The sequence below is a fragment of the Impatiens glandulifera genome, chromosome 1 (genome assembly GCF_907164915.1).
Source record: "Impatiens glandulifera chromosome 1, dImpGla2.1, whole genome shotgun sequence".
Taxonomy (NCBI): domain Eukaryota; kingdom Viridiplantae; phylum Streptophyta; class Magnoliopsida; order Ericales; family Balsaminaceae; genus Impatiens; species Impatiens glandulifera.
In genome coordinates this window covers 19,608,347-19,636,104 of record NC_061862.1, presented here as the reverse complement: position 1 = coordinate 19,636,104, position 27,758 = coordinate 19,608,347, and the positions used below count along the sequence as shown (strand labels likewise).

The 27,758-nt window shown below is 32.7% G+C and overlaps 4 protein-coding genes and 1 non-coding gene across 6 annotated transcripts; 3 read left to right on the top strand and 2 right to left on the bottom strand.

Annotated features, from left to right (window-relative positions):
- The first annotated feature begins 5,412 nt into the window (after positions 1 to 5,412).
- Positions 5,413 to 10,717, top strand: LOC124920060 (NAC domain-containing protein 89-like). The gene is made up of 3 exons (XM_047460465.1): positions 5,413 to 5,608; positions 9,704 to 9,959; positions 10,078 to 10,717. The coding sequence occupies exons 1-3, from the start codon at positions 5,413 to 5,415 to the stop codon at positions 10,715 to 10,717; spliced, it is 1,092 nt and encodes a 363-aa protein (XP_047316421.1).
- A 297-nt stretch (positions 10,718 to 11,014) lies between these two features.
- Positions 11,015 to 12,461, top strand: LOC124921828. Its single transcript, XM_047462526.1, has 3 exons — positions 11,015 to 11,175; positions 11,349 to 11,533; positions 12,265 to 12,461. The coding sequence occupies exons 2-3, from the start codon at positions 11,372 to 11,374 to the stop codon at positions 12,424 to 12,426; spliced, it is 324 nt and encodes a 107-aa protein (XP_047318482.1). The 5' UTR covers positions 11,015 to 11,175; positions 11,349 to 11,371; the 3' UTR covers positions 12,427 to 12,461.
- A 533-nt stretch (positions 12,462 to 12,994) lies between these two features.
- Positions 12,995 to 13,067, bottom strand: TRNAK-UUU. The gene has a single exon. It is a non-coding gene; the product is annotated as a tRNA-Lys (tRNA).
- Positions 13,068 to 14,534: 1,467 nt separating this feature from the next.
- Positions 14,535 to 15,668, top strand: LOC124921506 (probable CCR4-associated factor 1 homolog 11). Of its 2 annotated transcripts, XM_047462178.1 has the most exons (2): positions 14,535 to 15,164; positions 15,273 to 15,668. In XM_047462178.1, the coding sequence occupies exons 1-2, from the start codon at positions 14,706 to 14,708 to the stop codon at positions 15,516 to 15,518; spliced, it is 705 nt and encodes a 234-aa protein (XP_047318134.1). In that variant the 5' UTR covers positions 14,535 to 14,705; the 3' UTR covers positions 15,519 to 15,668. The 2 variants fall into 2 exon arrangements, with proteins under 2 accessions (XP_047318134.1, XP_047318133.1); XM_047462177.1 differs by having other exon boundaries at positions 14,547 to 15,668.
- A 491-nt stretch (positions 15,669 to 16,159) lies between these two features.
- Positions 16,160 to 21,985, bottom strand: LOC124922181 (transcription factor E2FB-like). The gene is made up of 14 exons (XM_047462917.1): positions 21,433 to 21,985; positions 19,523 to 19,715; positions 19,212 to 19,271; positions 18,997 to 19,082; positions 18,779 to 18,867; positions 18,642 to 18,696; positions 17,754 to 17,806; positions 17,608 to 17,658; positions 17,431 to 17,479; positions 17,274 to 17,339; positions 17,109 to 17,185; positions 16,782 to 17,013; positions 16,561 to 16,627; positions 16,160 to 16,486 (listed from the first exon to the last, which is right to left on the bottom strand). Exons 1-14 carry the CDS (start codon positions 21,643 to 21,645, stop codon positions 16,359 to 16,361), a joined length of 1,419 nt encoding a protein of 472 aa, XP_047318873.1. The 5' UTR covers positions 21,646 to 21,985; the 3' UTR covers positions 16,160 to 16,358.
- Positions 21,986 to 27,758: the final 5,773 nt, after the last annotated feature.

Sequence of the window (27,758 nt, the reverse complement as noted above, 5' to 3'; positions counted from 1 at the left end):
CGAATTTGTCAAGTGGGTGTTAATGCCTCAAGGGTTCTACAAAGAATGATAATTTCTAAGGTATGAGTTGATGGTGCACTAATTATATACATGGTTTGTTATATTCTTTATATGTAGGATTTGGCTAGAAGAATGTGGAAAACAAACGATACATCTTCATGCTTGTAGAAAATTAGTTGGAAGTTTTATAACCGATTGTTGTCTTGACACATGACTTGAAGAAATTTTCGGGTAAAATGAGTTTGGAGAGATTTTTCTTTGGAAAAGGTTATTAAAAGAGTCAAAAAAAAGATGTAGAGAGAAAATCTAGCAGTAGATTTTCGCCTATATTCGTACATGGTTTATCAAACTGATGATCGGAGATTCAAACGGAGTCCGATTGAGATGAGATTTTTGTCGAGAGGTTGGTAACTCGTTCCTCTACATTTTCAACGGTCGGTTCAAGGTTTGAACGTCTCGAAGTTTGATTTTCTGGGGCTTAAAATTTTTGTCTAGTTTAAGTTTTATTGGACTTGTTTGAGACCAAAAAGTTTGTATCTTTGTAGTTATGACCTTTTATCTCATTGGAAGAGCTAATCAAGATGAAAACAGTGGTGAAATTATGTGTTTTATACTTGACAAAAACATGATCGAGTGTTGAAAGTTGTTATCAAAATGGTGTTTACCGATGACAACATTGTCGACATGTTGATAGAGCAATCATTTAGGCCAAATTGCAAGATTACATTGAGTTGCCAGGTGATTAATGATTGACACAATTCCAGTTAACACAAAATATAAATGAAAGACTATGAAGAGGAGAAGACTAGTGAAAAACACTTATAAGTTGAGGTGGAGACATCTTGAGAGTAACTCTCAAACGAACCAAGAAGGAATCATTACATTATCTTTTAATGTGAGAAGATAAATAAAACCTTGAGTAAGATTCCTAGTCATGAAAAAGGAGCTAAATGGGAGACTCAGTTAATTCGAAGGTGATGATTTTGTTACTTCTTTTGTTCAATCTTAATAGTCTATACATTGTGGATCATAATTTAGATGAATGAGATGATTGATTTGTCATCTTATTGAGGAGATGATTGAGACCCTGAATGGGATTCCTAGTCATGAAAAAGGGGATAGATGGGAGGTTCGATCAATTCAAATGAAAGAATATTCAATTTCTTTTAGAGAAACTATAGATGATCATTTGAAACATTGGTGAAGACAATTGAAGAGAGATAGTGAATCTTGAAAGGCTATTCTTAAATTGCTAGTCGTTTTTGGATTAAAAAAAACTAGTAGATTGCAAATTAATTTGTTCAAGGATAAGTGTGAGGCTCAAGTTTGTTGAGTATGCAACGTTCAATGCAATATGAGTGACACATGTTTTGTCAAATCTTGAGCTTGAGAAAAGAGATGTCAAGATAACCTAATTTATTTTTTATGAAGTAGATGATAAAAGTTCATCTTGGGTCTTTTCTCTTTCGATCAATATCTTATTTTGAGGAAGTAGACGGTGGAAGTTTGTTTTGAGTGTCCTTAGTTTTCGATAGATATCTGATTTTTGAAAAAGTAGACGATGAAAGTTCTTCTTGGGTTTAATCGGTATTTTGGTTTTAGTCATTTGATGGACTTGAAAAATAAGTCACTTCGTTTGTGGCAAGCAAATGTAAAGATTATTTTGACATAATAAAGAATTATTAATTCTAGTTTCCGCATATGTCAATGGGTATGAACAAATATTCGAAAGAGTTGTTGAATGTCTTTCGTCGTTGAAATAATGTGGTTACCCAAATTTACTTTGTGTTATAAACTCTATGATTTTATCTTATAAGGACTTTTGAGCAGAAGTGAAGGTATAATGATTTATCTCGTGAATGGCTCGAGCAATGAAGATTGATGTGTGACTCATAACCTTTTGATGGCGCGATATACGTGATGGTGGAGATTGTCATTCTTCTAAGGGCTCTTAAATTGAAGTAGATGTACGAAAAGTTATCTCATGAATGGCTCGAGAAAATGTGAAGATTAAAATGTTGAACCCACTTATTTCTTGATGGCTTGACTTTTGTCAATGTGGAAATTGATGGGTACGACTCATGTATTTTTTAAGGGACGTGAAATTCGTCAATGTGGAGATTGTTGAATTTATTATTTATTCATCACATCTCAATAAGCGCGATATTCGCCAAAGGTGGAGATTTTTTGCTCATATTTTATTAGAGTTTATATATTGTAATGGACTTTAATTCTTTATTGGGTTTAAGAGTAGTAGTTTAATCTTTTTAGTTTTTTATGTACTCCTATAAATAGAGACATTATAACCTAGGGTTACTTGGACCATTATTTCATGGAAAATCAATAGAATTGACGACTTCCCAAGGATGTAGGCATTGTTGGTCGAACCTCGTTATATCTTGTATTTTTTATTATTCTTTACCACTTCATTTCTATATATGTTTTTTATCGTATGTTTAGATTAGATCTTTTTTAACAGATCTGGAATAAAAGTTGCACCCTGGATTTGAAGGATCCTAATTATTCAATAAATGAATTGATTGGTTGAGTAATGAGCGAGTTATCTCTTTATGATATTTTTGGATCTTAGGATTTCTGACAATGAATCCTAAGATCCAAACTTTACTTTTTAAATAATTGTCGAATTTTTAAAAACTTTACTTTTTAAAAATTCGACAATTATTTAAAAAGTAAAGTTTTGACATGAATGGTAGATGTTTCGTGCCTTATTTTGCTCTTGAATCGAGAAAAGAAGACGAGGAGCCAAAATAAAAGGCTTGACTCGAGTTCGCTTGAAAACAGTTTTGTCGAAAGACATACTTAGATTTTTTAAAGTTCCCACCTAATTTACTTTTTAAAAAATTAGTAAACAAGACAATTTTCAAAAATTCGTTTCAATACTCCTATGATGATGGATAAGGAAGATTTATTAGGCTTAAACCTCACTTTAAGTTTCACGTGATTCTCTAATTTCCTTCAATCTCATACCTCCTATGCCTTTCGCTGTCACTTCTTCAACTTCGGCCAACTACAATCCTCAAATATCCTCATGGATGGAGACATTCTCTTCGTCAATCGATATTCTCTATTCTAGATCTTTAAGCTCTACATGTTCTTATCCAAATCATAGATCAGTTGTGGGCGGCGACGATGATTAGGACGACGAAGATGAAGAAGGCGACGTCGACGGTTCTAGTCGATGAACCAGATCCAACAGATACAAATAAAACTCTACCACTTCCAGCTCCCGGGATCCGTAATAGCCTCCCCTCCTTTCGCCTTATCCTCCTACTTCTATAGCCTTTGCAAGAAATCAAGTATTCTTCTTCATCATCTTTACCATCGCACACTTCAGATCTGTGCATATAGTAATACAATTTAGAGATCTATATACAAATTAGAAAATAAATACACTACATAAATTAAGAATAACAGAGAAGACAGAATGAAGAGAAAGAAGAGAGAATGAGAGAGGAAGAAAGAGATCAAGTTGGGCGGCTGTAATTTGGGCAAAATTTACGTTTTTACCGAGAGTAAACCTCTGCTCTTGGTTATACTCATAATTTTTACCGAGAATAACTCTTTGCTCTCTCTGATATTAATATCGCCGAGAGCATTCTTTCGCACTCGGCGATCATTCTCGATTATTGTGCATTTTTTACTAGTGTTCATATAATGCATTAAAAATTTTAAGAATTTTTCAAATACTTTAAAAATATATTCGACTTTTTTAGTGTCATAAGAAGGCTCCAATGCTTTGAAATTCTCAACGAGAATTTTCTTACACTCGTGGATTCCTTTTCTACTTTGATCTATAGTCTCGTTTTCAATCAATAAACATGTACATTTTTTACTTCACGTTTGTGTTCTTTTCGTGCTTAGAACGCATTTGTATCTCTTTTATCTCAAGCTTGTCTAAACCTAATGAACATGTAAAGTCGTCTCTAAACAATGAATAGGGTTAACCCATTATTTAGATGTAGGTTAATTAGGATAATTATAGGAGCAAAAGAGTCTTGAACTCAGAGCACACGTGTTAAAATCCTTTCAAACATCAAACGACCAACTATTTTTTAGTAGAGACGGATTAGATTTAGACTTGTTTAGACTTAATAATTTTTTTTGTCTTATTGAAAATTAAAATAAGAGAAAAAACATAGAGATAATTATATTGTCGTTGGGTGCGAAAAAAATGTTACAAGCTCGATGATTTAAGTCGATGGGAAAAAGTTGATTTTGTGAGAAACGTGTTATGAATTTTGAAGTGATAATTTCATTGCATAATTTTTATCATATAGAGTTTGGAGACATTATGAATGACGATTTTATTTGGGTATATTTCTATGTCGGGAGTAATTTGTTGCCGAATAAAAAAACCGATATTGAAAACCTTGAGAAGTTGTTCTCAATTTAATATATCTCAAATATCTTTTTTATGGGTATGTTGTATATTTTTTATAATTTAAAATAAATTAGTTAAAAAATAGTGTTATCTAAACCAACTTTGAAAAATGTTATTATATTTTCAATTTTACACTTTATTTTTTGATTGGTAGATTAATGTGCATCTTCTCATCTACCTCCTCTACAAATCATTTGTTTATAGAATTTTCTTTGTAATTATTTTTAAAATGATCAATTAGTTAGCCTAGTTACGATCAATATATATTTAATGATATAAATACATTTTTTTTATCAAGATTTATTGAATCAAAGTGTTATCAAGGGATCATAATTAAAGATATTGAATATCAAATTCTCAAAATACAGTTAACATCTTATTAGATTTAAGTTATTTAAAATTAATATCAAAATTTTATAATCCTTTCATTAATCACAACATTTAATTAAATAATATAATAAAACAGTAAAATATATATTCTTTTAACTATATAATTACCTCAAATAACCCACAAACAAACAAGTCCTGAAGTGGTTTCAATATTATTTTGTTTTTTTTTTTGCTTAATTTGTATATATACATAATAAAATAAAATGGGTATATATAATAGTAGTAGTCGGAAAGCAACAAATCGAACCGACTGGATGCATGGGGGTTTGGGGTTTGGAAGTAAGCGGAAACCCTTAAAGAAGAGGGAGGGAGGGAGGGAGGTTTTAGTTTAACGTTTGATAACTGCTAATATGAGATTTAGATTAAGGAAATCCGGTCAGTTTACGCCGAGATTAGTCTGCCGCCCTCTGCATGACAACTGTTATGCCTCGACTGCATATTCCTCTAATGCATAGACACGTAATCACTCCACTATCAGGGCGGCGATACCACAAGATGCTTGTCATCGTAGGTATGTGTCCTTTTTTACCCTTATAACATTATATATATACACACATATTCTAGGGTTTATCATCTATTCTCAGTTTCTTTCATTTCTCTCTCTGTTGTTAGTTGTTACCATGGCTGCGCAAACGCCTATACAGAAGCTTAAATGGTTGGTACCCTTACCATCTATTTTCCCAGGTTTTAGATTCTCGCCGACTGACGGGGAACTGGTTCATTACTATCTCAACAAGAAGATCCAGGGCTTGGAGAGGAGCGTTTATGTCATTCCTGAGATTGACTTTAACAAATTCGAACCCTGGGATTTGCCAGGTGAAGTTCAAGATCTAAACTTTTTCTTTCTCTCTCTCTTTCATATAGATATGAATAAATAAATCATATATATATACATGGAAGAAGAACAGTACCTTCTCATATGGCTATATTTCCTTTTCAATTTTATTCAACTCATCCATAAGTCCGTACTGCTTTTTGAACAAGATATTCATATTTATTCAACTTATTCTTCTTTCCCTCTCTCTAAAAATTTGACCTTATTGTGTGCCTAGGGCTTACATATGTACCGGGTACATATATGTGTGTAATTTCTCCTTCCAATCCATGTAACCCTTCTCTTTTCCCTTCTATAACCTATTAAAACTTGTAGTTTTCTTTAATTAGCAAATTAATTTCTCTATTTAGGTTTTGTTATCTCAGGATCTATATGTTTTACTTATGTTTAAGGCTAGTCTTCGCGTTTTCAGGTCAGATCTATATAGATCGAGGCTTACAAATTAATTTGTCTCCTTAATTAGTAAGATCCTCTCCAAACCGACTAACTAATAACCTGATTGATTTTCTTGAAGCCTTAATTTAAGTAAGTATCTTTGAAAGGCTAGGGTTCTTTAGTACTATTCAAGACAAGGGTTCAGATTGAGCACCTTGAAAAGGTTTACCTATTCTCAGTGAGGATTATCATACTTTAGAGAAAGTCTCTTCTAATTCCTCTCTTTTAATTTGGGTCAAGATGTATGGACTCGATCATTGCGGGAAGGTTGATCATGTTGAAGAAGAAAGGATGGGAAGATATTATGGAGAGAAAATTTCACTAAAAACTTGTGTTTTGGTGAAAGATATCAAACAAATTGATTCATATTTGAGCTATCACAATATGCCCTCTAATGAAATGAAAGGATACTTTATATTTATGTTTAATTTGCTTCTATCATGCATACATGGAGCATTACTGGAGACTTGAGCAGATTTGATTTCAACAAAAATCTGTGTAGCTTCATTTGTGGTAAATGAAGCTCCTCTAATAGTCTCCTTATTTAGTCACATGCCATGGCATGTAGATAAGTTGCATCCACATATTCTATTTCATACTTTGGTTTAAAGTGTGACAATGGCTTGTTTTTTCAAGTCCATTAAATATTATTATTTTCTAAGAATCCAAAATCTGTAAATTTTTATATCATAAATGTCTTCACAAAAATATCACAATCACTAGATCCATCCACCTTGAGTATTAAGTGACTAGTGGACAAAGTAGTACATTCCATAATCAATTGTACCTTCTTATACTTTTCAAAATTTTTAAACTTACAGAACTATTTAAAAAAATTGAACTCATTGTTTCTCTATACATCTTCAAAATTTTACAATTCAATGTCATATTCTATGAGTGTGCTCATGGGAATATAACCGATCATGTGAAATTGAAAATGTTATTCACATACCTTTCTTGAGATATGATAATACCTACTTTAATTTGTTTTACTTCTAAGCCTAAATAGTATAACTTGAGTCCCATGTTGGTCCATTCAAACATATTCCCTTTGAATTAGTCAAAACAGATTTAGTTTTTACCTATGAAAAATATAAAATCCTTCACATAAAGACAAATAATCAAAATGTCATTATTATCATTTGACTTTACATAAAGAGTATACTCACTTAGGGAAAAAACTAATAGATTGGTACTTTCTTCTACCCATATAAGGTATTCTTCAATCTTAGAACTTTATTTCTAAGATTCAAGACTAGCGTAGCTACTTCACATCAAAGTTATAAATTTCCCACTTCCTTCAAGGCATAATGAGATTAGTAATTAGTCTTCATCTGAGTCAAATGTGCATAGACTTCATCATAGTCTACTCCATATTCTTGATTATAACATTTTACAATAAGCATTTTTTTTATTAGTTTTGTATTGTGCACTTTAACTCTAATGGTTTTATGTTCATTTAGAAGTAGAATTAGTTCTCAATATAGTTCTTAAATTTCAAATACATTTATCTCATGTTTTTTGAGCTGTCTCTATCTCCTATCTTTATGCATATTCAATATATAGTTATGATTTACATATACAAGAAAGGTACAATTCAATTGTATCAAAATAACTTCATGTAAACTCTTCATTTTTTTTGTCTTTCCATTGATTTATCTTGGGATGATTTGTGTAGTTATATCTTGAGTTAATATCACAATCTCATCATTTTTTCTATTAAAATAAGGAAGAAATAACTCATAATCTTTTTCTTGTTTTATATCCCAATTCCATGCACTTGACCTACATAATTTAATTGGGTTGTCGGTTACTTAAAATTAGTAGGAAATAACTCACATCAAGCAAGACCCATGTCAAGCCTTTAGGGTAAAGTCATCATTAAATAGTGAGGATGGTACTAATCCAAGAGGATGGTTGCTCTTGATGTAGCTTATTTGGGAAAACTTTGTCATATGTTTTCTGAGGAGTCATATTTCACATTATTGATTGTGATGGATTAATTGGGACATCTCTTTCACTGTCACTTTCTCATTCATAAGTTTGAGAGTATCAAAGCTCAAATAGTCATCTAATTACGTGCCAAAACCATGTTAAAGATAGGTTTTTTACCTAATTATTTCTTCTTTCTCTTTGTTAGGGTTTCCTTGCCCATGCCTGTTTTCTGTTTTTATTCTTCATCATGCCCTCCAATTATTTTGTGTTCTAAAACCAAGATATTGTGATTCATCAATTACACATAACATATAATTGAATTTTGGGTGTTAAAATCAAACAATCTTTTTCATGACACATACATCTTCTATTTTATCTTCATATATTTTCATTTGGTTAAACCACCTTAATTACCCAAACAATATTTCGATATCAAACAAAATTCTTCGGATTTGAAAACACCACATAGGGATTGGGGTATCAGATTATTCACTTTGTCAATACATCCAAAAAATTTTGCTAAAATCTTCCAAAACTTCTTTTGAGGTGGTACTGTAGGCTTCTCAAACATGGAATCATCCAAACAAGGATGATGGTAAGGGCTTGTTACTCCTTTTTTTTGTCTTTTGAAACGTTTTATTCTCATTGAAAACAAATCAAGACCTTTAAGTAGAGTAAGTTAGTGGGTTAATGAGTTAGTAGCTTGTAAATAGGAGATTATATATGTAATATTTGTAGTAATTAATAAATGAAATAGTTATTGTATATGGATTATCTCTCTCAAAGACTTAGGTCATTCTTGTCTTATCTAAAATTCTTCTAAAAACCCTAGATATCTAAGTTGGTATGTGTTGCATCATTTTGAAACTGCATGCAAAAGACATTCTAAAATGTTAAATACAAATTAATTTATTTCAACAAATCAATTGTAAGTAATTTCAAGAATTTACTTCTGTCAAAATTAGTTCTTAATATTAATCAACATGTGTCTAGAAGTTTATGGTTAATTACTAAGGTCGAAAAGACAAATGTATTGATTAAATTCAAGTATATGGAAGATTTTTTTTCTGTTTTGGTTCTTTAGGTCATATGATTATATGAATTGTGATAATGGCTCTCTTAATCTAGGAAAGCTAGATTATGGAAAGTTAGTTGAGGAGATCTCAAAGGAGGGGAAGACATATATTCTAAGATTCTAAGAGTACTTGAAGAGATTTACACTAATCAACCCACCCTTTGAAACAAATATTTTCTTATGAACTGTTAGGGTTTGGGACTTTCCATAACAAATCAAGCTTAGGGCCCCCTAGTAGATTTGGTATGATTGTCAGGAATTTGTAGTTTGATAGATAGTTGTTGGAATAGAATCCAATTGATATTTGTTTTAATTTGATATGAAATAGGGAAAGGTTATTAATCCCTAGATCGATGAGAAGGGTTGATTGTTTAGAAGTCATGCACATGCAAAAATATGTATGGTTTAGAATATAGTATTAGCCTATAAATTTAGGGTCAATATAAATTCCCTAATCTTCTCAAAGGTTCTTAATTATGAAAGTACTCCTTAGAAGTCACAGTCCATTGTCATCTAATTCTTAGCCAAATTTGATTGGATCTTCAAGTTTTATCTTGTATTATATGTTTAATTAGTTGTTTTTGTTTCATGGATGAAATTTGACTAGTTCTAGTTTACATGCTGTTCACAGATATGACTGTCATGCAATCGAACCTTGAGTGGTTCTTCTTCACTACCCGTGGTAATAGCTATCTGAAAGGATCTCAAAGTGCGAGAACAACGCAATGTGGCTATTGGAAAACATTGGGAAAGGAAAGCAATGTGAAATATGCCTCCAAAATTATTGGTAAAAAGAGTACTTTGTTTTTCTATATCGGCCATCCACCAAGAGGGCAGAAAACTGGGTGGTTCATGCATGAATTCTCTTCCGTTGACAAACAGGTCAGGTTTATTTTGATAATTTTGAGTACTGTGATCCAATGTTTTGTCAAATTTGTGTTTAATAATTTGTAAATTAACCTCAAACCAATTACAGAAGCACTCGGTTATTTGTCGCGTGCGAAGGACCAATGGAGAGATGATAGATACAAGGCTGCCACACTTTGGGGAAGAATGGAGAATTAATGAGCACCCAAAACTACCTTTAGCTCTTGTGCAAAAACTTGCTCTTAGTAATAATAATAATATTACTAATAAAGGTAAAGGATTTATGATGATACATAATTCTGAATCAGAGCCAGAAGAAGCAGTTCATCAGATAGTTGCTGTAGAGAATCCCATGTCTAAATCCAAGCAAGTTGCTTACTATGATGATGATGATGAATTCTGTTTTGACAATGTAATGACAGATGATTTCATGAATCTTTTTAATGATGAGTCTTCACTGATGCCTAACACAAACAGCTTGCCATTTGCATCTTATGCAAATGAGTTTGAAGGAATTATTAATGGGAAAATGGAGTCCATGGGAACTTTCCAAATTCCTTCACAGGATGCAGCAGCCATAGTTGATAATTGGTATGACCTTGAAGGATGGCCGAGTGTTGAACCAGAGCAGCAGAAACAGTATCAGAAAAAGACAGGAGGTGGAGGAGGGGATAATATGTTCCTAGACAACATGAACATCAACACCAATATCGATTATGGCTTTGGATCTATGATGGTGGTAATTCTTTTTGTTTTTGTTTTAGGAAGAAGTCTATAACATCACTATATACAACTTAACTAAATTAATAAAACATAAAAATTGATTTGGGGGGTGTTTTAGAATCTTTATGGGTTTCTTCCAAAAATAATATTTTTGATAAAAAAAAAATTATGTAACTTGTGATTTGTGTTGAGATAAATTAGTAAAGTAAAAATTGCTAGGTAATAGTTTGTATTTAATTTGGAATATGGGGTTTGTTCCCATTGCAAAGTTTGGTGAGTTTTGTGTTTATTTGGATTGGTCTTTGATAATTTTATCAAAGTCAAAACAAGGCCTTATTAATAATATTAATATTAATCAGGAGGAGGAGAAGGATCTGATGATGATGAATTCAGAAATTACAAATAATCAACTTTTCTCAGACCTGTCTCCGATCATCACAAGCACTTCCGTCCTTCCCGATCAACTCTGCGAGCCACTGGATTTCACCTTTGAAGACCTCCTCTGATCGCCTGGTAGGTGTTATATACTCTTCTATTTTCCCCCTTCCCTAGAATAGAATCATTGATCCGATTCATTCTGCTACTTCAAAATTTGAGTTTGTTTTAGGGTTTTCCTTCCTAAGATTCCATTTTGTTGTTAGGGTTTATGATGAATTGGTCCAATTTTGAGATCTATTTTGTTACAGGTGCGGTGAGGGGAGAGACTTTCATGATGTCAAGACCTATGCTACTTGTGTTTCTTTTAATTATTATGATAGTAACTTCACAGTTTGAATGGAAGCAACCACTTGTCAATGATATTGAGGCAACACCTAGTTTGTCTCAGAAACAATTGCAAATCACTAAGAGGGAAGAAGCTGTTAAGGAGAAGGTGGGAAAAATATAACGTTTTGTATAATAATCTACTGTTTGTGTTTGCTGTGATTTGCTTTGCTTTGCTTTGCTGCAGTACTTTGAATTGTGTTGTAGATATATGTGTTATGTTGTTGGTTTGAGTGTGATGAAAAAGTTTTTGTGCTTGAAACTACAAACTGATAAGCACCATGATGTTTAATGTATGTTTATTTTTGTGTGAGTAATCCTGCTTGTTTTACATTATCCAATTGACAAGTGATTCGTGCAGAACAACTCTAGGAAGTTTGATACATTCTTGAATTTCCTTTTAGGACTATGATTTCCATGATATGATTGCTTTCTTATGGTGTTTATGTGCTTTTTACTCAACTTTTCGGACATGAAATTGATTGCCAGAAAGTATGAAAATTTATTGATCTATTTAAACTATGAAACATCTATTTCATAATACTCAATCCACTTTGTTGGCTGAATTTCATCAAACTGGTATGTTAAGAAATTTGAATACTGTTATTTGAAATTAATACTGTCTTTTTGGTCTATCATCTTGTCCTTATGGTTCAGACTATGTTAATTGTGACTACCCATATAATTCAACACAATTTGATGAAACTGGTGTAAAAATGGTTTTGATTGAATGTTATTTGAATTGATTATGAACAGAATCAGGCAAAGTTAAATCTCATGTATGTAATTTGTTCATAAAACTTTTGGACTAAATTGAGTGCAGCAATATTATTGTTGCAGATCATCTTATCTCAAGAAAAGAATATTCAAAGGCTGAATGAGCTTGTGAGGAATCTTAGGGAACAACTGCTACAATGTAGAAGCGATAACAACAACGAGACCACAAACACTTTGACTGGCAGTGTTATAGAACTTGAGCGGCAGCAGATACTAGAAGACTAAATTCTGATTAACGTTTTTGAAGAACCTGACTAAATTCTGATTAACGTTTTTGAAGAACCTGATCAACTCTAATAGTTTCGCTCATTTTCATGTCTTATTTCTATCCTAAGGATTTTATGGATGATGTACTTTTGTTTCACTTGCGAAACCGTGTATAGCTGTTAGTTGTATAATTAGGTATTTTATTAGCTGCGCAGAGTCGAATCATGCTTGATGTCGAGTTACTGTAATAACTATTCACCTGAAGAAATCATTGTAATTTGTCAATTTAATCATTTTTACGTTTTTGTATATGATTTCAGATGAGAAACTGAGCTAAAAATTCCTAAATTTGTATTATTAAGTTTAGCTTTCAAATAATCTTTGTACTTGTATGTTTTTTAAGCCATTTTTTAAATGGGATCATTGTATAATGTTAAAATTGATTTTAGAGTAGAAGATTAATATTTTCTATATGTTTTGTATTTATAGAAAATTTCACAAAATTGACAGTAATTCATTACTTTGCAATACAATTTTACAAAGAAAAATTAGTAAAAAAAAAGTTAAAAAATAAATAAAAATAAATCGCCGTCTGTGGGAATCGAACCCACGACCACATGGTTAAAAGCCATGCGCTCTACCAGCTGAGCTAAGACGGCTTCTGTTGTAACATTTAATATTAAATAATATAATCATTTCTCTTACAGCTTATCTTTAGTTTATTTAAAACTTTTTTAAATATAAAGACTTAATTTTTAGTCCTTAATCTTCAATTTCTAAAAGAGACCCTCAATTTTAGTCCTTAATCTTCAATTAATTATATACATTCTATTATTTTTTAATATGAATTGAATCACAACCCTCAATTTAAATAATGTAAAGTGTGCCATGAAATTAAGGATAGTCTAACTTAAATGAAATAGTGTATTATTAGTTCTTGTAAGTTTGAAAGTTAAGACTATCCAAACAAATGTTTTTGTTTTTGTTTTTTTACTATCCAAACAATTTTATTCACAATTTATATTTGTTTGTAGTTGCTTTACTTTATTTTACATTACTTTACCTTTTTATTTTATATAGTAAGACTACTTTAAAGTATAGCTGCTTATAATTCAATGAGGGCAGGCTTTCAAGTTTGGAATTCTAGCTGAAAAACAAAATTTAATTTTAATTTTTTGTTATTTAAAACATATAATAATTTTATATTTAAATTAATAAAAAATAATTTATACTAGTTATTAAATACTTTAATTTTTAATATCAATAAGGTCGTGAGTTTAAATCTTATATAAAATCTTTTTAATTTTTTTAAATGGACTGGGAAGGTCGGCCTAGTGTCCGATCTTGAATTCAATTTAAGACTTTCTATGATCTCTAATATATTATTATTTTTATTTAAGTTACTTTAATAAAGTATTGGTTTTATGATTTAATATTTGGTTTAGTATTTGATTATTTATATTAAAATAGAATGAAAATTAAATTAAATTAATGGCTTAATTGCTATTTTAAACTCAAATTTTAGTGGTTTTAACATCTTATTTTTGTTTTTATAATTAATTTATCATTTTAAATTAAATGATATTTAGAGACCGTTTTTGAAACTAACCTATTTTAACTTTTCAAAGTTAGTTTGAGTAATTAGATAAATAAATAATTTGAGACCAAATTAGAAATGTTTTGAATAAACATAGATTGTATTTATTTTTTAAAAAAATCATAACAATATAGTTTATATACCTTAAGTGAGAATAATTTAAATTTTCAAAATAAAAAAAAAATTGTTATTTTTGTTTTTAATAAAGTAATAAATTAATTAAAAAAAATATTACTGTTAAAGGAAGGGTGACGGATGGATTAATTTGGTGAGAAATGCTTAAATGTCTACCAATACTAATAGTCCAAGTTCAATTTTACAGCTATTTTCACTAATAAAGAATTTAATAAAGAAGAAAAAATAATAAAGAAAAAGAATAATTTTATTGTTGGGAAGACCGTCATCAAAAGTCATAACCTTTTTCAGTCAAACACGTCGGTCGCTTATCAGACCACCGCCGCCGGCTGTCGGACCCACCACCGATCAATCTCTCTCTATAATGCCAGCTTTCTCTCACTAAAATAATTAAATATGTACACGTTTCCCACTCTCCATCCACATTCATTCATTTTCCAGGCAATTACTCACATCTGAATCATCAATTAAATATCAAACATTATAACTTCCACCCACCCATCTACCATCTTTCTTAAATTTCCATCAAAAACACCATTCAAACAAAACAAAACAAGAACCCATCATGTCAAACCCTAAAATACTCATCCGAGAGGTCTGGTCCAATAACTTGGACTCAGAATTTGACCTAATCCGAACCCTAATCGATCGCTACCCATACATTTCAATGGACACAGAATTCCCCGGCGTCATCTTCCGCCGCCCTGTATCCGACCACCGCTTATCTACCTCCGATGATAACTACAACCTATTGAAATCAAACGTCGACGTTTTAAACATCATACAGCTCGGCCTCACTCTTTCCGACGCTGATGGTAACTTACCAGAACTCAGCACCGGGGAAAAACTCATCTGGGAATTCAATTTTCAAGATTTCGATTTGGAACGCGATCCTCATGCCCTCGATTCCATCGAGCTTCTTCGCCGTCAAGGTATCGACTTTGACCGGAATAAGAAGGAGGGAATCGAATCGGGTCGGTTTGGGGAGCTGATGATGTCGTCGGGTCTGGTTTGTAATGATGTGGTTAGCTGGGTGACTTTTCACAGTGCTTATGATTTTGGTTATTTGGTGAAGATTCTTAGTCAGAAGGAATTGCCGGTTGATAATGAAGGGTTTATGGAAATTGTGAAGGTTTTTTTTGGGGAGAGAGTTTACGATGTTAAACATTTGATGCGTTATTGTCGGAGTTTGTACGGTGGTTTGGAACGGGTGGCTCGGAGTCTTGATGTGGTTCGGGCGGTGGGGAAATGTCATCAGGCTGGTTCGGATAGCTTGCTGACGTGGCATGCGTTTCAGAAGATGAGAGATATTTACTTTGTCGGAGAAGAAGGGCCGGAGAAACACGCCGGCGTCTTGTACGGCTTAGAGGTTTTATGAACAGACAGACAGACCTAATTCTGTTTAAGTTAATTATTTGCTAATTAATAATAATAATAATTAAGATGGTGGGTATCATCTATTTAATCTTTTTTTTTTATGAGGAATTGTAAATGTATTTCAAATAAATTCTTTATTGACTTATTTATATTTCTAAGATATATCATTGACTTGATTAGCATTAAATAAGTTTTTATATTGAAAATGTTTTTCTTTTAAATTTATTCTTTGCAAATACAATTTATGATGACATTTCTCAATTAAATTATTTTTATTAAATAATTTTAAAACAAATATGGTCACAAGGGTTGAGCAACACACTTAACTAGGGTTTCTAAAATGATTTTAAAATTTATAAAAAATCAATTTTTTTATTTTATTTTTTACCTAAAAGTAATTCATTTAATCCAATTAAATTTTCATACTAAAATTAAATCAATTTCACTTTTTAAAAATAAATATAACAAAATACTAATTTCTTTCTATAAAAATCTTCTTAAAACCTCACTATCATTTAACTATAGTTTGTGCTTAAAAGAACAAATTCTCAGAATTTAATTCACTTAAAAACATTTTAAAGTGAATGAAAATCAGGTTAATTTCTTAAAATAAAAAAAAAAAATTAAAAAAAAAAACTTCCTAAAAGAAAATGGACCTAGGGGATAAATTTATTTGAATAAGAAAAAATCCCAAGATTTAGTTTTACATTACTTAAGGAGTACAGCTAAGTTACAATGGCCATAGAACTATCTTCTTCTAAGTGTTTACATCTAATAAATGAAATAAATTGGACCTTGAAGTCTAACTTTACATTTTCACCATCAATAAAACCTTCCAGTCTCATCTAACCGATGGATTTGGATTTGGATTTGGCTGTGGAGTTTGAGGAGATAGTGCACCCATGTTTGCAACAACTGGGTATTGTTCATCATCCAGTCTACCCAAGTAACCCAATTCAAGACCAGCCGCTGTAACCAAACCAAAATACTCTTTAGTGACCATATTTCATAAGCTAACCATCAAATAATACAAATTTGCATACCCTCTGTTGACCACATGTCTGTCATACTAACATCCGGATCCGATAAAAGCCAGTAATCTGCATCACTCTGCAATGTATGTACATAGATTGATTGCTCAAACACAGAACCATCCATTTGAAAACACTTCATGTTTGTTTTTGTATGTGTACATGTATCGGATCTGAATTTGTTTTTATAAAGTAAATTAAGTCAGGGATATAACATTTGGCAGACAACTTACGTCAACTTCTGGGACGATTTTCATGATCCCACCCACAAAGTCGTTTGAGGGATTTAGTTCTGAGCACATCCTGTTAGATTCTTGTTCCCGTGTTTTAATTTCTTCTCTTCTGCTATCTTCTGATGTTGCCACTGCTGCATCTGCATTCTTATTGAACCCTGATGTTGAGGGAAGACAACTAGGGGGTGATGGCTCAACCTCATTCATTTCTTCAAACTTCTCTTCGAATTGACTTAGACAAACATATAGAATATAAACATCAACACTGAAGAGAAGAACCCTAAGGAACAATAAGAAGCACAATTTTCTTTTGTTAAGAGTACCTACCTAACTAGGTAAACATCTATTGGGCCCATGGTGCTCCTGAGCACTATTCTATATCTTCTTTGAGGATAGTCGGTCTGCTAAATGCAGCAACAGAAATTTTTATCTTTTATTATGAAAAAAGAAAAAAATATGTTCTGTTTTTAGGAGACTAATATTCCAGCTTACCTCATCAGGATCAGGGACTTCCAGTGTGGTCCCATGTGGAGCTTTAACAGCGATTAGGGTTTCATTCTGATAAAATATACAGGTAGTGGTTAGCTTATGAAATTTAGAGCAGTATGAAGGGAGATAATGAGAAATATATTAACAAAAAGAAAATTACATGGAAGCATGGTAGGCCCTTGATATCATCTTCAGTAACGAAAAGCCACCTAAAGAACAAATCCATAAACTGATTATAAACTGGAGCATGAAATATAAGTCATAGAAATACACCAATCAGATCAATTAACTAGAAAAATGGAAATTGGATTCATGGCATGAAAAAGAAATATCTTACTTCTGTTTGTCTTCATTTTCACTCAGTTCTGTTAGTCTTTCCTGCATTTCTCTGTAAGATTTCAAAAGGAACATGCATAAGCAAAAACTTTTCGGTTGCTAAAAGCCATTATATGATTTCAAGTAGAAGAGACATTATTGACGCACCTTATTTGCTCATCTATCATTCGCTCCTTAATGGAAAGGTTTTCAACTTCGGCCTGAAAAATATAAGAAGCAAACATAAGAAGAGTCAGATCCTAAACAAAGAGTATGGTTCTCAAAAGTTTAATTGTTAATATGATAACGTGGTTCTATAGATTAAGGAGATGTTTGCTAAGATAACTTAACCTAAATGATTAAGTGCTTAGATTCAACACAAATTAAGAAGAAAAAAATCTGGCTTGATTGGGTAACTCAGAAATCTAGTAAGAGCATCTTAAAGACAAAATCCCTATAAATTAATCAAATCACGTCTCTCTCTATAAGGGTAAAATAGTCTTCAAGTACTTTCCGACATTAGTTCTACATTTCATCAAATCATCTTACATACCAAGTATTGAACATTTACAAATTTCATTTGGTTTATTCAGCAATTATCTTTCACGAACTTTAGTCATTCGGCACTTAAGATTCAGCATCTATTCATTTTGCAATTTTATCAAACATACCATAAGAAACAGCTAAGCCCCACAAGATGGTTGAGTTTGCCAAGATCTTGATGTTTTTCCACATTATCTAAGACATGGTATGATATGGTAATACATTTCCTAGGACTTTTCTAGATTTCTGTGAAAAAAAGAAGGATAAAATGCAAAAATATCTACAAATGAAGATGAACATTATGTGTAAGAAGATCATCTAATACAATGATTTACTACTAGATCTCTTAATATCCCCAATATTCCCTCAAGATGCATCTTATAAAGGAGATACAACTAGTTGCCTTGAAAGGGGAGGTGCAAATAATGAAGCAATGGGAACTCTAACAAAATCATTTTCTGTATCAGTATGATCAGAGCATCAAACATTCTGCTGTTTTATCATTCCAGTTACCTGTAAAGCGGAAGCATTTTCATCAGCATCCCCAGGTCTTGACACATCGAGTCCCCTGATAAGTCAACTACTTGTTTAGTAATATCTCCAATAAACACTTTTTGAAAGATCAACAATATTTTTTAGCATTTCCTTACTTCCACTGAATATTATTCTTAAGCTTCTTCTCTATAAGACCAATTCCTTCAAGAACATTTGTTATATCATATATTCGCCTCTTTTGTACCTACAACCAACAAATGTTGCATCATCAAAATCATTATACAATAGTAACAAACCCTCTGGCCAGGGTACAGTATAACAGAAATTATAGCATAGTAGACTTGATGTGCATACAAGGATCATTACAATTCACCTCTAGAATATCAGCAGCTCTATTCAGATCAAGAATACCATCCTCAGCATGTTTTATCAGATTGATGAACTTTTTTGTCAAGAGTCCTAAAGAAGAAAACAAGCTTATCAAGAAGACACAAAATAATAAACGGGAATATATATATATTGGCTGGAAAGAAAGAAGAGGGTTTAGACGGAATCAAGAACGAAATGAATGGAAAAAAAATCACCTACCCAGAGAGCTATCATAACGGCAGGGACCCACTGTCGTGGCATTGTGGCCTGAAGGAGTGCCTAAAAACCAAAATCACTTCTTCAGTTTGTTTCATTAATGTTTGCATTACTCTTCCACACAAGGAGCGTAATGAAAAAAACACCCTTTAAAGAAAAAACTAAAAAAATAATATCAGTAGTAAAAACTGGTTTCTTGGAAGAAATCCATGATATGGACATGGGGGTGGGGCATCACCTCTTAGTAAATAAAAAATAGAAAGTTGAATCCCAACAAAGATTCTCAAATTAGGTAGCAAACTTATGACACTCACCTATATCGGGTGCTGGAGTTTGAGGCCTTGATCTGTTTGACTTTGGTGCCTTGGGCAACTTCTGGATTTTGTTACCTTTAACTGACACAGGTGTTTTGAGATGAGTTATATCAGCGTCCGAGTATCTTGCAATGGAGTTACCATGGTAAGACTCAGCTTCTGGTCCTGCTATTGCTGTTTTGCGTTTTACTGGCTGCAAAGCATTTATTAAGATTCAGTATGATCAATGAAAAATTTAACAATCTCTTCAAAAAGGTTCTCCTGAAGGATTATTTGACACAAAATACTTCCAGTATTGAAGGACAATACACTGATGTAAATATGGCTCCTACCCTTGCTAAAATGGTAAGCAAATCATGGAACACATGCATACCAAAAGTATGGAATAAATTGCATAGCATTCTAACATTGTAGATGGAAATAGGATGCACAATCTTCATCCCAAATAGACCTAATAGTCTTGACAAGTTTTAAAGACCACTTAATACAACACCTACACGATGAACAAGTATGATATGAGCTCTTCAACTTGTACAATGAACACTTGCTTCTTTAGAAATATAGATTCTGCAATGTCTCAATATATAAGTCATATGCATCAGTGGGGGTAATGATAGGAAGCTTTTGACAAAGAAGTGATCAGTAACCAGAAAGTTGGAAACAATACAAATGTAGAGGAATAAGTTTTGTAGCTTGTTATGTTATAAAGTTATTTAATTAGACTTATTAGAAACTACTTGATTTTATTAGCTTTATTCAATCTTCCAAAAGAAAAAGTCTAATCATTCATATTGTAAAATCAAAAGAGATTAATTTCTTAGAGCACAATGCAGAGCTTGAGCATAGGAACATCCATGCACATGGAAGAGGAATCCCTTTGAGTTGAAAGCCCAATACTAATAAAATGCATATAAAGAATCTTCAGAGAGGTTTTGCATGCCATAAGATAATGACGAGATTTGCAATAACATTTTTTTAAAGTCCCATGAAAGCAAAACCTTCACCAGAAGGATAAACTATAAAGCATAGTATTTATATAGCTTAAATTTTTAATAAGGTCTTTAAAGGCCAGAAAAATCCCTAGTCACAAAGTATTATTGTGTCATGCTAATCATTGATCATGGACAACATATACCCAAATCTTGAATAGGCTTATAGTCAGCCTCACATTTGATCAATGTATCCAAATCAACTTTCCATTGCTGGTGGGGACTATCCAAATTCCAATTATCAAACCAACCTCCATTTTCATGTAGTAAAGGAGATTTATGACAGCTAGAATATAACACAATAGTTTTAAAGAAAGCTTCAGAGAAGCATAAGGCTTCAGTCCAAAACAGCACAATAGTTTTAAGGAATGCAAATGGCATCAAACTGGATATCTGGAAATAACATTTGGTCTTTCTACAGAATTAGATGATAAACAAGACTCTCAGGTCTAGACTAGAGCTTACATTTCTCCAGCTCAACCGAGGCTGGAGCATCCATCAGGTAAATAAAAAATGAGAAGAGAATAATAAAGTTAGGTTATTATACAGCTCATTGTAAAGAGGCTTCAGCTTCACCCATCACTCATCTCAAAGATGTAATTTCCTTCACTAGTGCAGTTAATAAGCTCCAGTAGTCCCAGTAAAACTAAAACCCTACTCAAGGCTCAACAAAAAAATGTGCCAATTAAACTGAAATTCCAGTTTCCATTACCAGCAATGTCAACACAAGTTAAATTATTAAAATGAAGCACTGGAAAAGGACCCATTAAACATTGCAGCAATCCCACCTCCAGTAACCAAAATTGAACAAATCATCAAATAATATACTGGTTTTGAAGCACATAACCAAGAGATCCCAACAAAAAAACCGTCACTTGTAGACTGTCTACTAGAAATCAGATCCAAACCTAACATACTCACCGGTGATTTAACAACAATGGTCTCCGTTTCTTTTAACCGGTTGTCATCAGTCGAACGAGAGAAAGTATGATAGTCAGCAAACGGCGGCTTTGTTGACGCAAACGGCAGTTGATGCTTAAGAGACGACTGCATCTGCTGCTGTTGCTGCTTCTGCCTCTGTTCCTGAGAAACGATCGCCTCCGTTGCCTGATGGGTAGCTCGAGAAGTGGCCATCGCAATTCGGGTCGAGTTCAAAATCTGGAATTTTCCCTTAATTGAAACAGGGAAATCGATCAAAACTGTTCTTTTTAAAGGTGGGTGGGTGGGAAAAGTCTAGATAGAAGAAGATGAGAAAAGGGTTGAATCAGTGAATCTGAAGAAGCTGATTCAACTGAGAGGATGAAGATGAAAAGGGTAGAATCCAAAAACAGATCTGATTGAAGCAAACGAAGAAGATGATGATGATGATGATGATGAGAGAGAAGTGCAGAAATAAATGAAAGCAGGAAGACGAGGGAGGGAAGGGAAGAAGAGAACTGAGAAAGGGAATTTGGTTCGGATAGAGATGTGGAGGGAAGCACTACTTTTTTTTTTTTATCTTCTATTTCCAAATTATATTAATTTTAATTATAAAAATAATAAATGTATTTTAATCATTTTATATATTTTTAATGATTTTTACAAAGATTCTTACTAATCTTAATTGTTAATTTTTTGAAAACTTATTTTATTTTTAATTTGATAATAAATTATTAAAATTTCACTTTTTTTATTCTCTTCACACTTAAAAGGGTCAATTATAATTTTCCTTATCTAATTAGGACATAATCACTTTTCTTTTTTAATTTAACAATTTTATAAAATGATTGTGATGTAATTGCTAGAATTTATCATTTTGAGAGTAACATTATTTATAGAAATTTAAATATGTTAATTTTTTTTTACCATAATTTATTTAATAATGTATCACAACAAAATATATGTTGAACTTTTTCATTTAAATTACAGTATTTTTTTTATTGGAAGTTTTTAATTTAGCAATTTTATAAAATGTTTATAATTGTAATTGCTACAAAATACTAATTTATTACTGCTTTGAGAGAGTAATATTATTTATTAAAAAATGTAACACAACAAAAACATTGTCATTAATTTTTATTTAAATTAAAAATAGTTTTTAAGGCTGAGACATAGTTATTTCTATTGAAAGTTTTTTTTTTTTAATGTAAATTTGAATATTTTGTGTTGTTTTTTATATAATAAAATAATAATAATTATTATTTTTGTGAATTATTTTTTTGGAAGGGTATCATTTTAGAGCCTAAAAATGCGTTGACAAAGCCAATCGGGGCATTTTGAATCGGCTATTTGGCGCCTTTTAAGCGGGTGGGTCCCACTCCGACCTAGTGCTTTTTATTTTTTATTTTTTTATTTTAATTTTAATTTTAATTTTTAATTTCACATGCAAAACACCGAAACCTCTAAACGTGTTTCCTTTTGACTGATACGAAGAATAGAACGGCAATGTGGGGACCACAAGTTTTGTGGATTTTATTGCCGGGTGGACCCAACATCGAGACACTTATCACTTGGAACCTGTTTGATGTTATGTTTTTATTAATTATAAAATGTATAAATAAGTTTAGTTAGATTTATATAACATTTTTTTTAATTTAACAATGTTTCTAAAAAAACTAGTTTCATATTTATTTATTTTTATTTTAAGTTAAAAAAAATTATTATTCCATCAATTAATTATAATTATTAAATAACAATTTATTATTTAAAATATATTTAATTTATTTTTATTTCAATATTTTAAAAACATTATAATAATCTTATCAAATTCTTAAATAACTTATTTTATTTAATAATTATCTTTAAAAAAATTAAAAAATTCAATATTAATAAAAAAAAATGACAATAAATAAAAAAAATTATTGATTCTTATTTTAAAAAGTAAGAATTATTAGAAAAAATTAATTTAAAAATAGAAAAACATCTTTAAAAAAAATTTTAAAAAAAAATTATGTATATTAAAAATGAAAAAATATTTTTAAACCAACAAAAAAAAAGTGTCAATAAAGATAAAAAAATAAAAAGTTAACAGAAATAAAAAATAAGAAAAATGTTTTCAATAAATTATCGAACTCGTAAATTCTCGAAAAAAACGATTAATTCTCCGACAGACTCTCCTGACTTTCTTGATCGAATATAAGAAAGTGTCAAAATAATAGTATTACAAATTATACGAATCAGACGAATACGATAATTAAAAGTTCAACAATTTCTTTCAAACCAAATAATACACCAAAAAATAATTTGGAAGATAACCCAAGTATGTATGTCTGCCATGTCAGTCACATCAATCCAAAACAATCTTACTCCTTAAATCAAAAACCGGTTCATACACTCCATCTAACCGACTCCTTGTTAATCTCATCAAAACTAAGTCGCATACGTTGCTTCAGACTGAAACAGACATTTCCGCTCTTGAACCCGGTTCAAGAGTCTGTGACAGTTTGCGAAGTGCTGAGAACGGTCATAGTCTCTAACCGGACTATCACCAAAGTGTGTGTTGTTGTAAGCGACCTCCCTTCCCAAAACCGGAAACACCCCGGTTCTCCAAGGGCGTCCCCGATCCTAACAAGTGGTATTAGAGCGAGGTTCTTAGCACTCAAGCAACCGAAGAAGATGGGAAGCATGACCCACATCGACAAGTCACCAATGCTAAACAGTGAAGCGTTTAGCAGTTGGAAGAAACAGATGTATCTACATCTGATCACGCTAGATGATGAGATGAGCCGAGTTCTGAAAGAAGGGCCAATCAAGATCAACAAGGAGTTAGACGAATGGACAACTGAAGATCGAAGACGGAGTAACCTGGACAACCACTGCATTAGGCACATCTATAAGGCTATAGACGATAATACCTTGAACAAGATATCAGCCTGTGATAATACAAAGGAAGCCTGAGAAACGATCATTCAGATTCATGAAGGAAACGAAAGAACAAAGGAGAACAAAATCTTGGTGGCTACACAGAAATATAAAAATATCAGGATGAAACCGGGGGAAAATATGAAGAAATTCAGTAACCGGTTCACTAGCGTGGTCAACGAGCTTCAGACACTCGAAAAGAAATACAACAACCGAGAAGTAATCATTAAAGCCTTAAGATCACTGCCGAGCACATGGGATATCAAAACCATGGTGATGAGAGAATCAAGCAACCTCGGGCAGATGAAGTTGCATGACGTGTTTGAGGATCTGAAAGCCTACGAGTTCGAGAGTAAATCTCGGATCGAAGATGAAGCATCCACGTCAACCGCAACCAGAGCTTTGGTTACATCGGTGGAACTGGCGGTCCAAGTATCAACCTTTCCGGCTCTAGTCAAGAACGCTGATCAGATCAGTGAAGATGTGATGGCGATGCTAGCTTAGAAATTTGGGAGATTCATGAAGAAGAACCAGCCACCATCTAACAACAACTTTAGTTATAATTATGTAGATAAATCCAATAAAAGATGTTATAACTATGACGGTTTTGGACATTTCAGGTCAGAATGTAGGAAACCGAGAAGAGACGACAGAAAACCGGAAGGCAACAACTACCAAGGTAACCGGTACCAGGGTAACAACTACCAAGGGAACAACTATCGGAGAAATGACAACCAACGGAACGACTACCGAAGAAACGATGACCAGCAAGCCGATGAAGGGAAGGAAATACAGAAAGCACTCATTGCATCTGACGGTGGAAGCGAATGGGTGTACTCCGACAACGAAGATAATGAAGAAAGAGTGACATTCTTCATGGCAAACGACGAAGAGGTATTTGATTTCTCTTCTGATGAGTTCACTAAGGAAGATTTGATTTCTGCACTCAACGAAATGGTCGCTGAGTTCAGAAACATATCTGCATACATACCGAATCCGGTAGAACCTAAAACCGTAGAGTCAAGTGGTATCGCTGATAAGTCATGCGAAACCGCAATGTATGAACCGGATGAACTATCCTTAGATAATGAGGAGACAGTTCAACCGGTAACTGAAATCGATGAACGAGCACTGTATGTTACAGCTGCGTGGGAGAGATCTCGTCAAGCCGTAAAACAGATGTGTAATTATAAAAGACACCCTAAGTGTAGATTTGGTATTGGTTATGAACAAAACAAACAAAACGAATCAAAACAACCTAACGGGATGAAACTCACAAAAGACAATCTTCCATTCATAAGATTTGTCAAGAGTTCAGCAACCGAAAATGATGAAGCGCGTGATCTAAAACCGGAAAAAGAACTTAAATATGTAAGCCTGACTGAATCTATAAAACTGGCTTCATCCTGAGAGAAGGAAAGCCAACCGGAAAGAAAATAAACAAAATAAAACAAGTAAATCTAGGTCTCAAAGACACTCATCACCACAACATAAGGCATTCGTGAGCAATGATCAAGAAGTTAAATCAAACTCTATAAGAACAGATATCGGGAAAGTGATCCGACTTATTCAAGTCTGGATCCCGAAGGGACTAATCAACCATGGACCCAACTAAATGTGGGTACCAAAAAGGTATAAATAACTTTCTTTTGCATGTTAGGAGAAGCAACTGGTTAAAGAACACAGAATGGTATCTGGACAGTGGATGCTCAAGACACATGACCGGCAACGATGAACTACTAACCGACATCAAGTATGAAACCGGAGCAGTCATAACATTCGGTGACAACTCGAAAGGTAAAACCGTGGGCAAGGGTAAGATTGTCCATGGTAACCTATCCATAAATAATGTATTACTGGTAGAACAATTGCATTTTAACCTAATAAGTATAAGTCAAATGTGCGATGTAGGTTATAAAGTTGAATTTCATAAGAATGCATGTTTAGTTAAGAATCATCAAAATGACATTCTTTTGACCGGCAACCGAATGAGAAATATTTACAAAGTTGATTGGAAAACTGATTTTGAAAAACTTGTATGCATGATAGCTGGAAATGATCCAAACTGGCTTTGGCATAAACGGCTAAACCATTTGAATTTCAAAACAATTAACTTTATATGCTCTAAGGAATTAGTTCACGGTTTTCCAAATGTTAAGTTTTCAAAAGATAAGGTATGTGCTGCATGTCAAATGGGTAAACAAATAAAGTCATCTTTCAAAAGTAAAGGAAATTATCAATCTGAACGGTGTTTAGAACTTTTGCATATGGATCTGTTTGGTCCGGTTAAAGTAACTAGTCTAGGAGGCATGCATTACACTATGGTAGTTATTGATGACTATTCTAAGTTTACTTAGGTAACATTTCTAGCCTCTAAAAATCAAGCAACTCAAAACCTGATCAAATTGATTTTGAGAATACAAAATGAGAAATCTATTCGAGTAAACAAAATCAGAAGTGATAGAGGAACTGAGTTTATAAATAGCAGATTAACTACTTTTCTTGATGATTTCGGTATTAGACATGAGTTGTCTAGTGCTAGAACTCCTCAACAAAACGGCCTGACTGAGAGAAGAAACTGAACTCTCAAGGAAGCCGCAAGGTCAATGATAGCCGATTCGGGTATCGCTCAAAAGTTTTAGGCTGAGGCTATCAATACCGCATGTTACACCAAAAACCGATCTTTAGTAACTAAACGTTTTTCCAAAACTCCTTTTGAAATATACTATGATCGGATTCCAAACATACGGTATTTTCGAATTTTTGGTAGTAAATGTTTTGTTCACAACAACGACAAAAATTATTTGACCGCTTTTGATGCTAAATCCGATGAGGGAATAATGTTGGGATATTCAGCTGTGAGTAAACCTTATAGGATATATAATACTAGGACTTTAACAACTGAAGAAACAACCCACGTTGTTTTTGATGAATCGGTTGAACGAAACACTGCTTTACCCTTCGACATTCACAACAGAATGGAAAATTTCAATATCTATTCTGATGATGAAGATAATGTTCCCGTTTTTAGACGATTTGTCAATGACCAAGCGGTTGATGCTGAACCTCAGCCTGCTCAAGCTGCTTTACCGCAGAAAGTTGACTCTTCAGTTTCGACTGAAGAAATTGGTCGGTCTGACTCTGTTCAGCCTACCGATCAGTCTAACCTTGATCAGCCAACCGAAAGTTTGATAGACACGTCTCGGATAAACCTCAGAAGAAACAGAAATCATCCTCTTGAACTAGTAATACGTAACATATCCTCACCCGTCCCAACTAGGCAACAAAATTTGGAACACTATGAAAACTCCACTTTCATATCACAAATTGAGCCGAAAAAGGTGGATGAAGCATTATCAGATCCCGATTGGATCCTAACAATGCAAGAGGAATTAAACGAGTTTGAG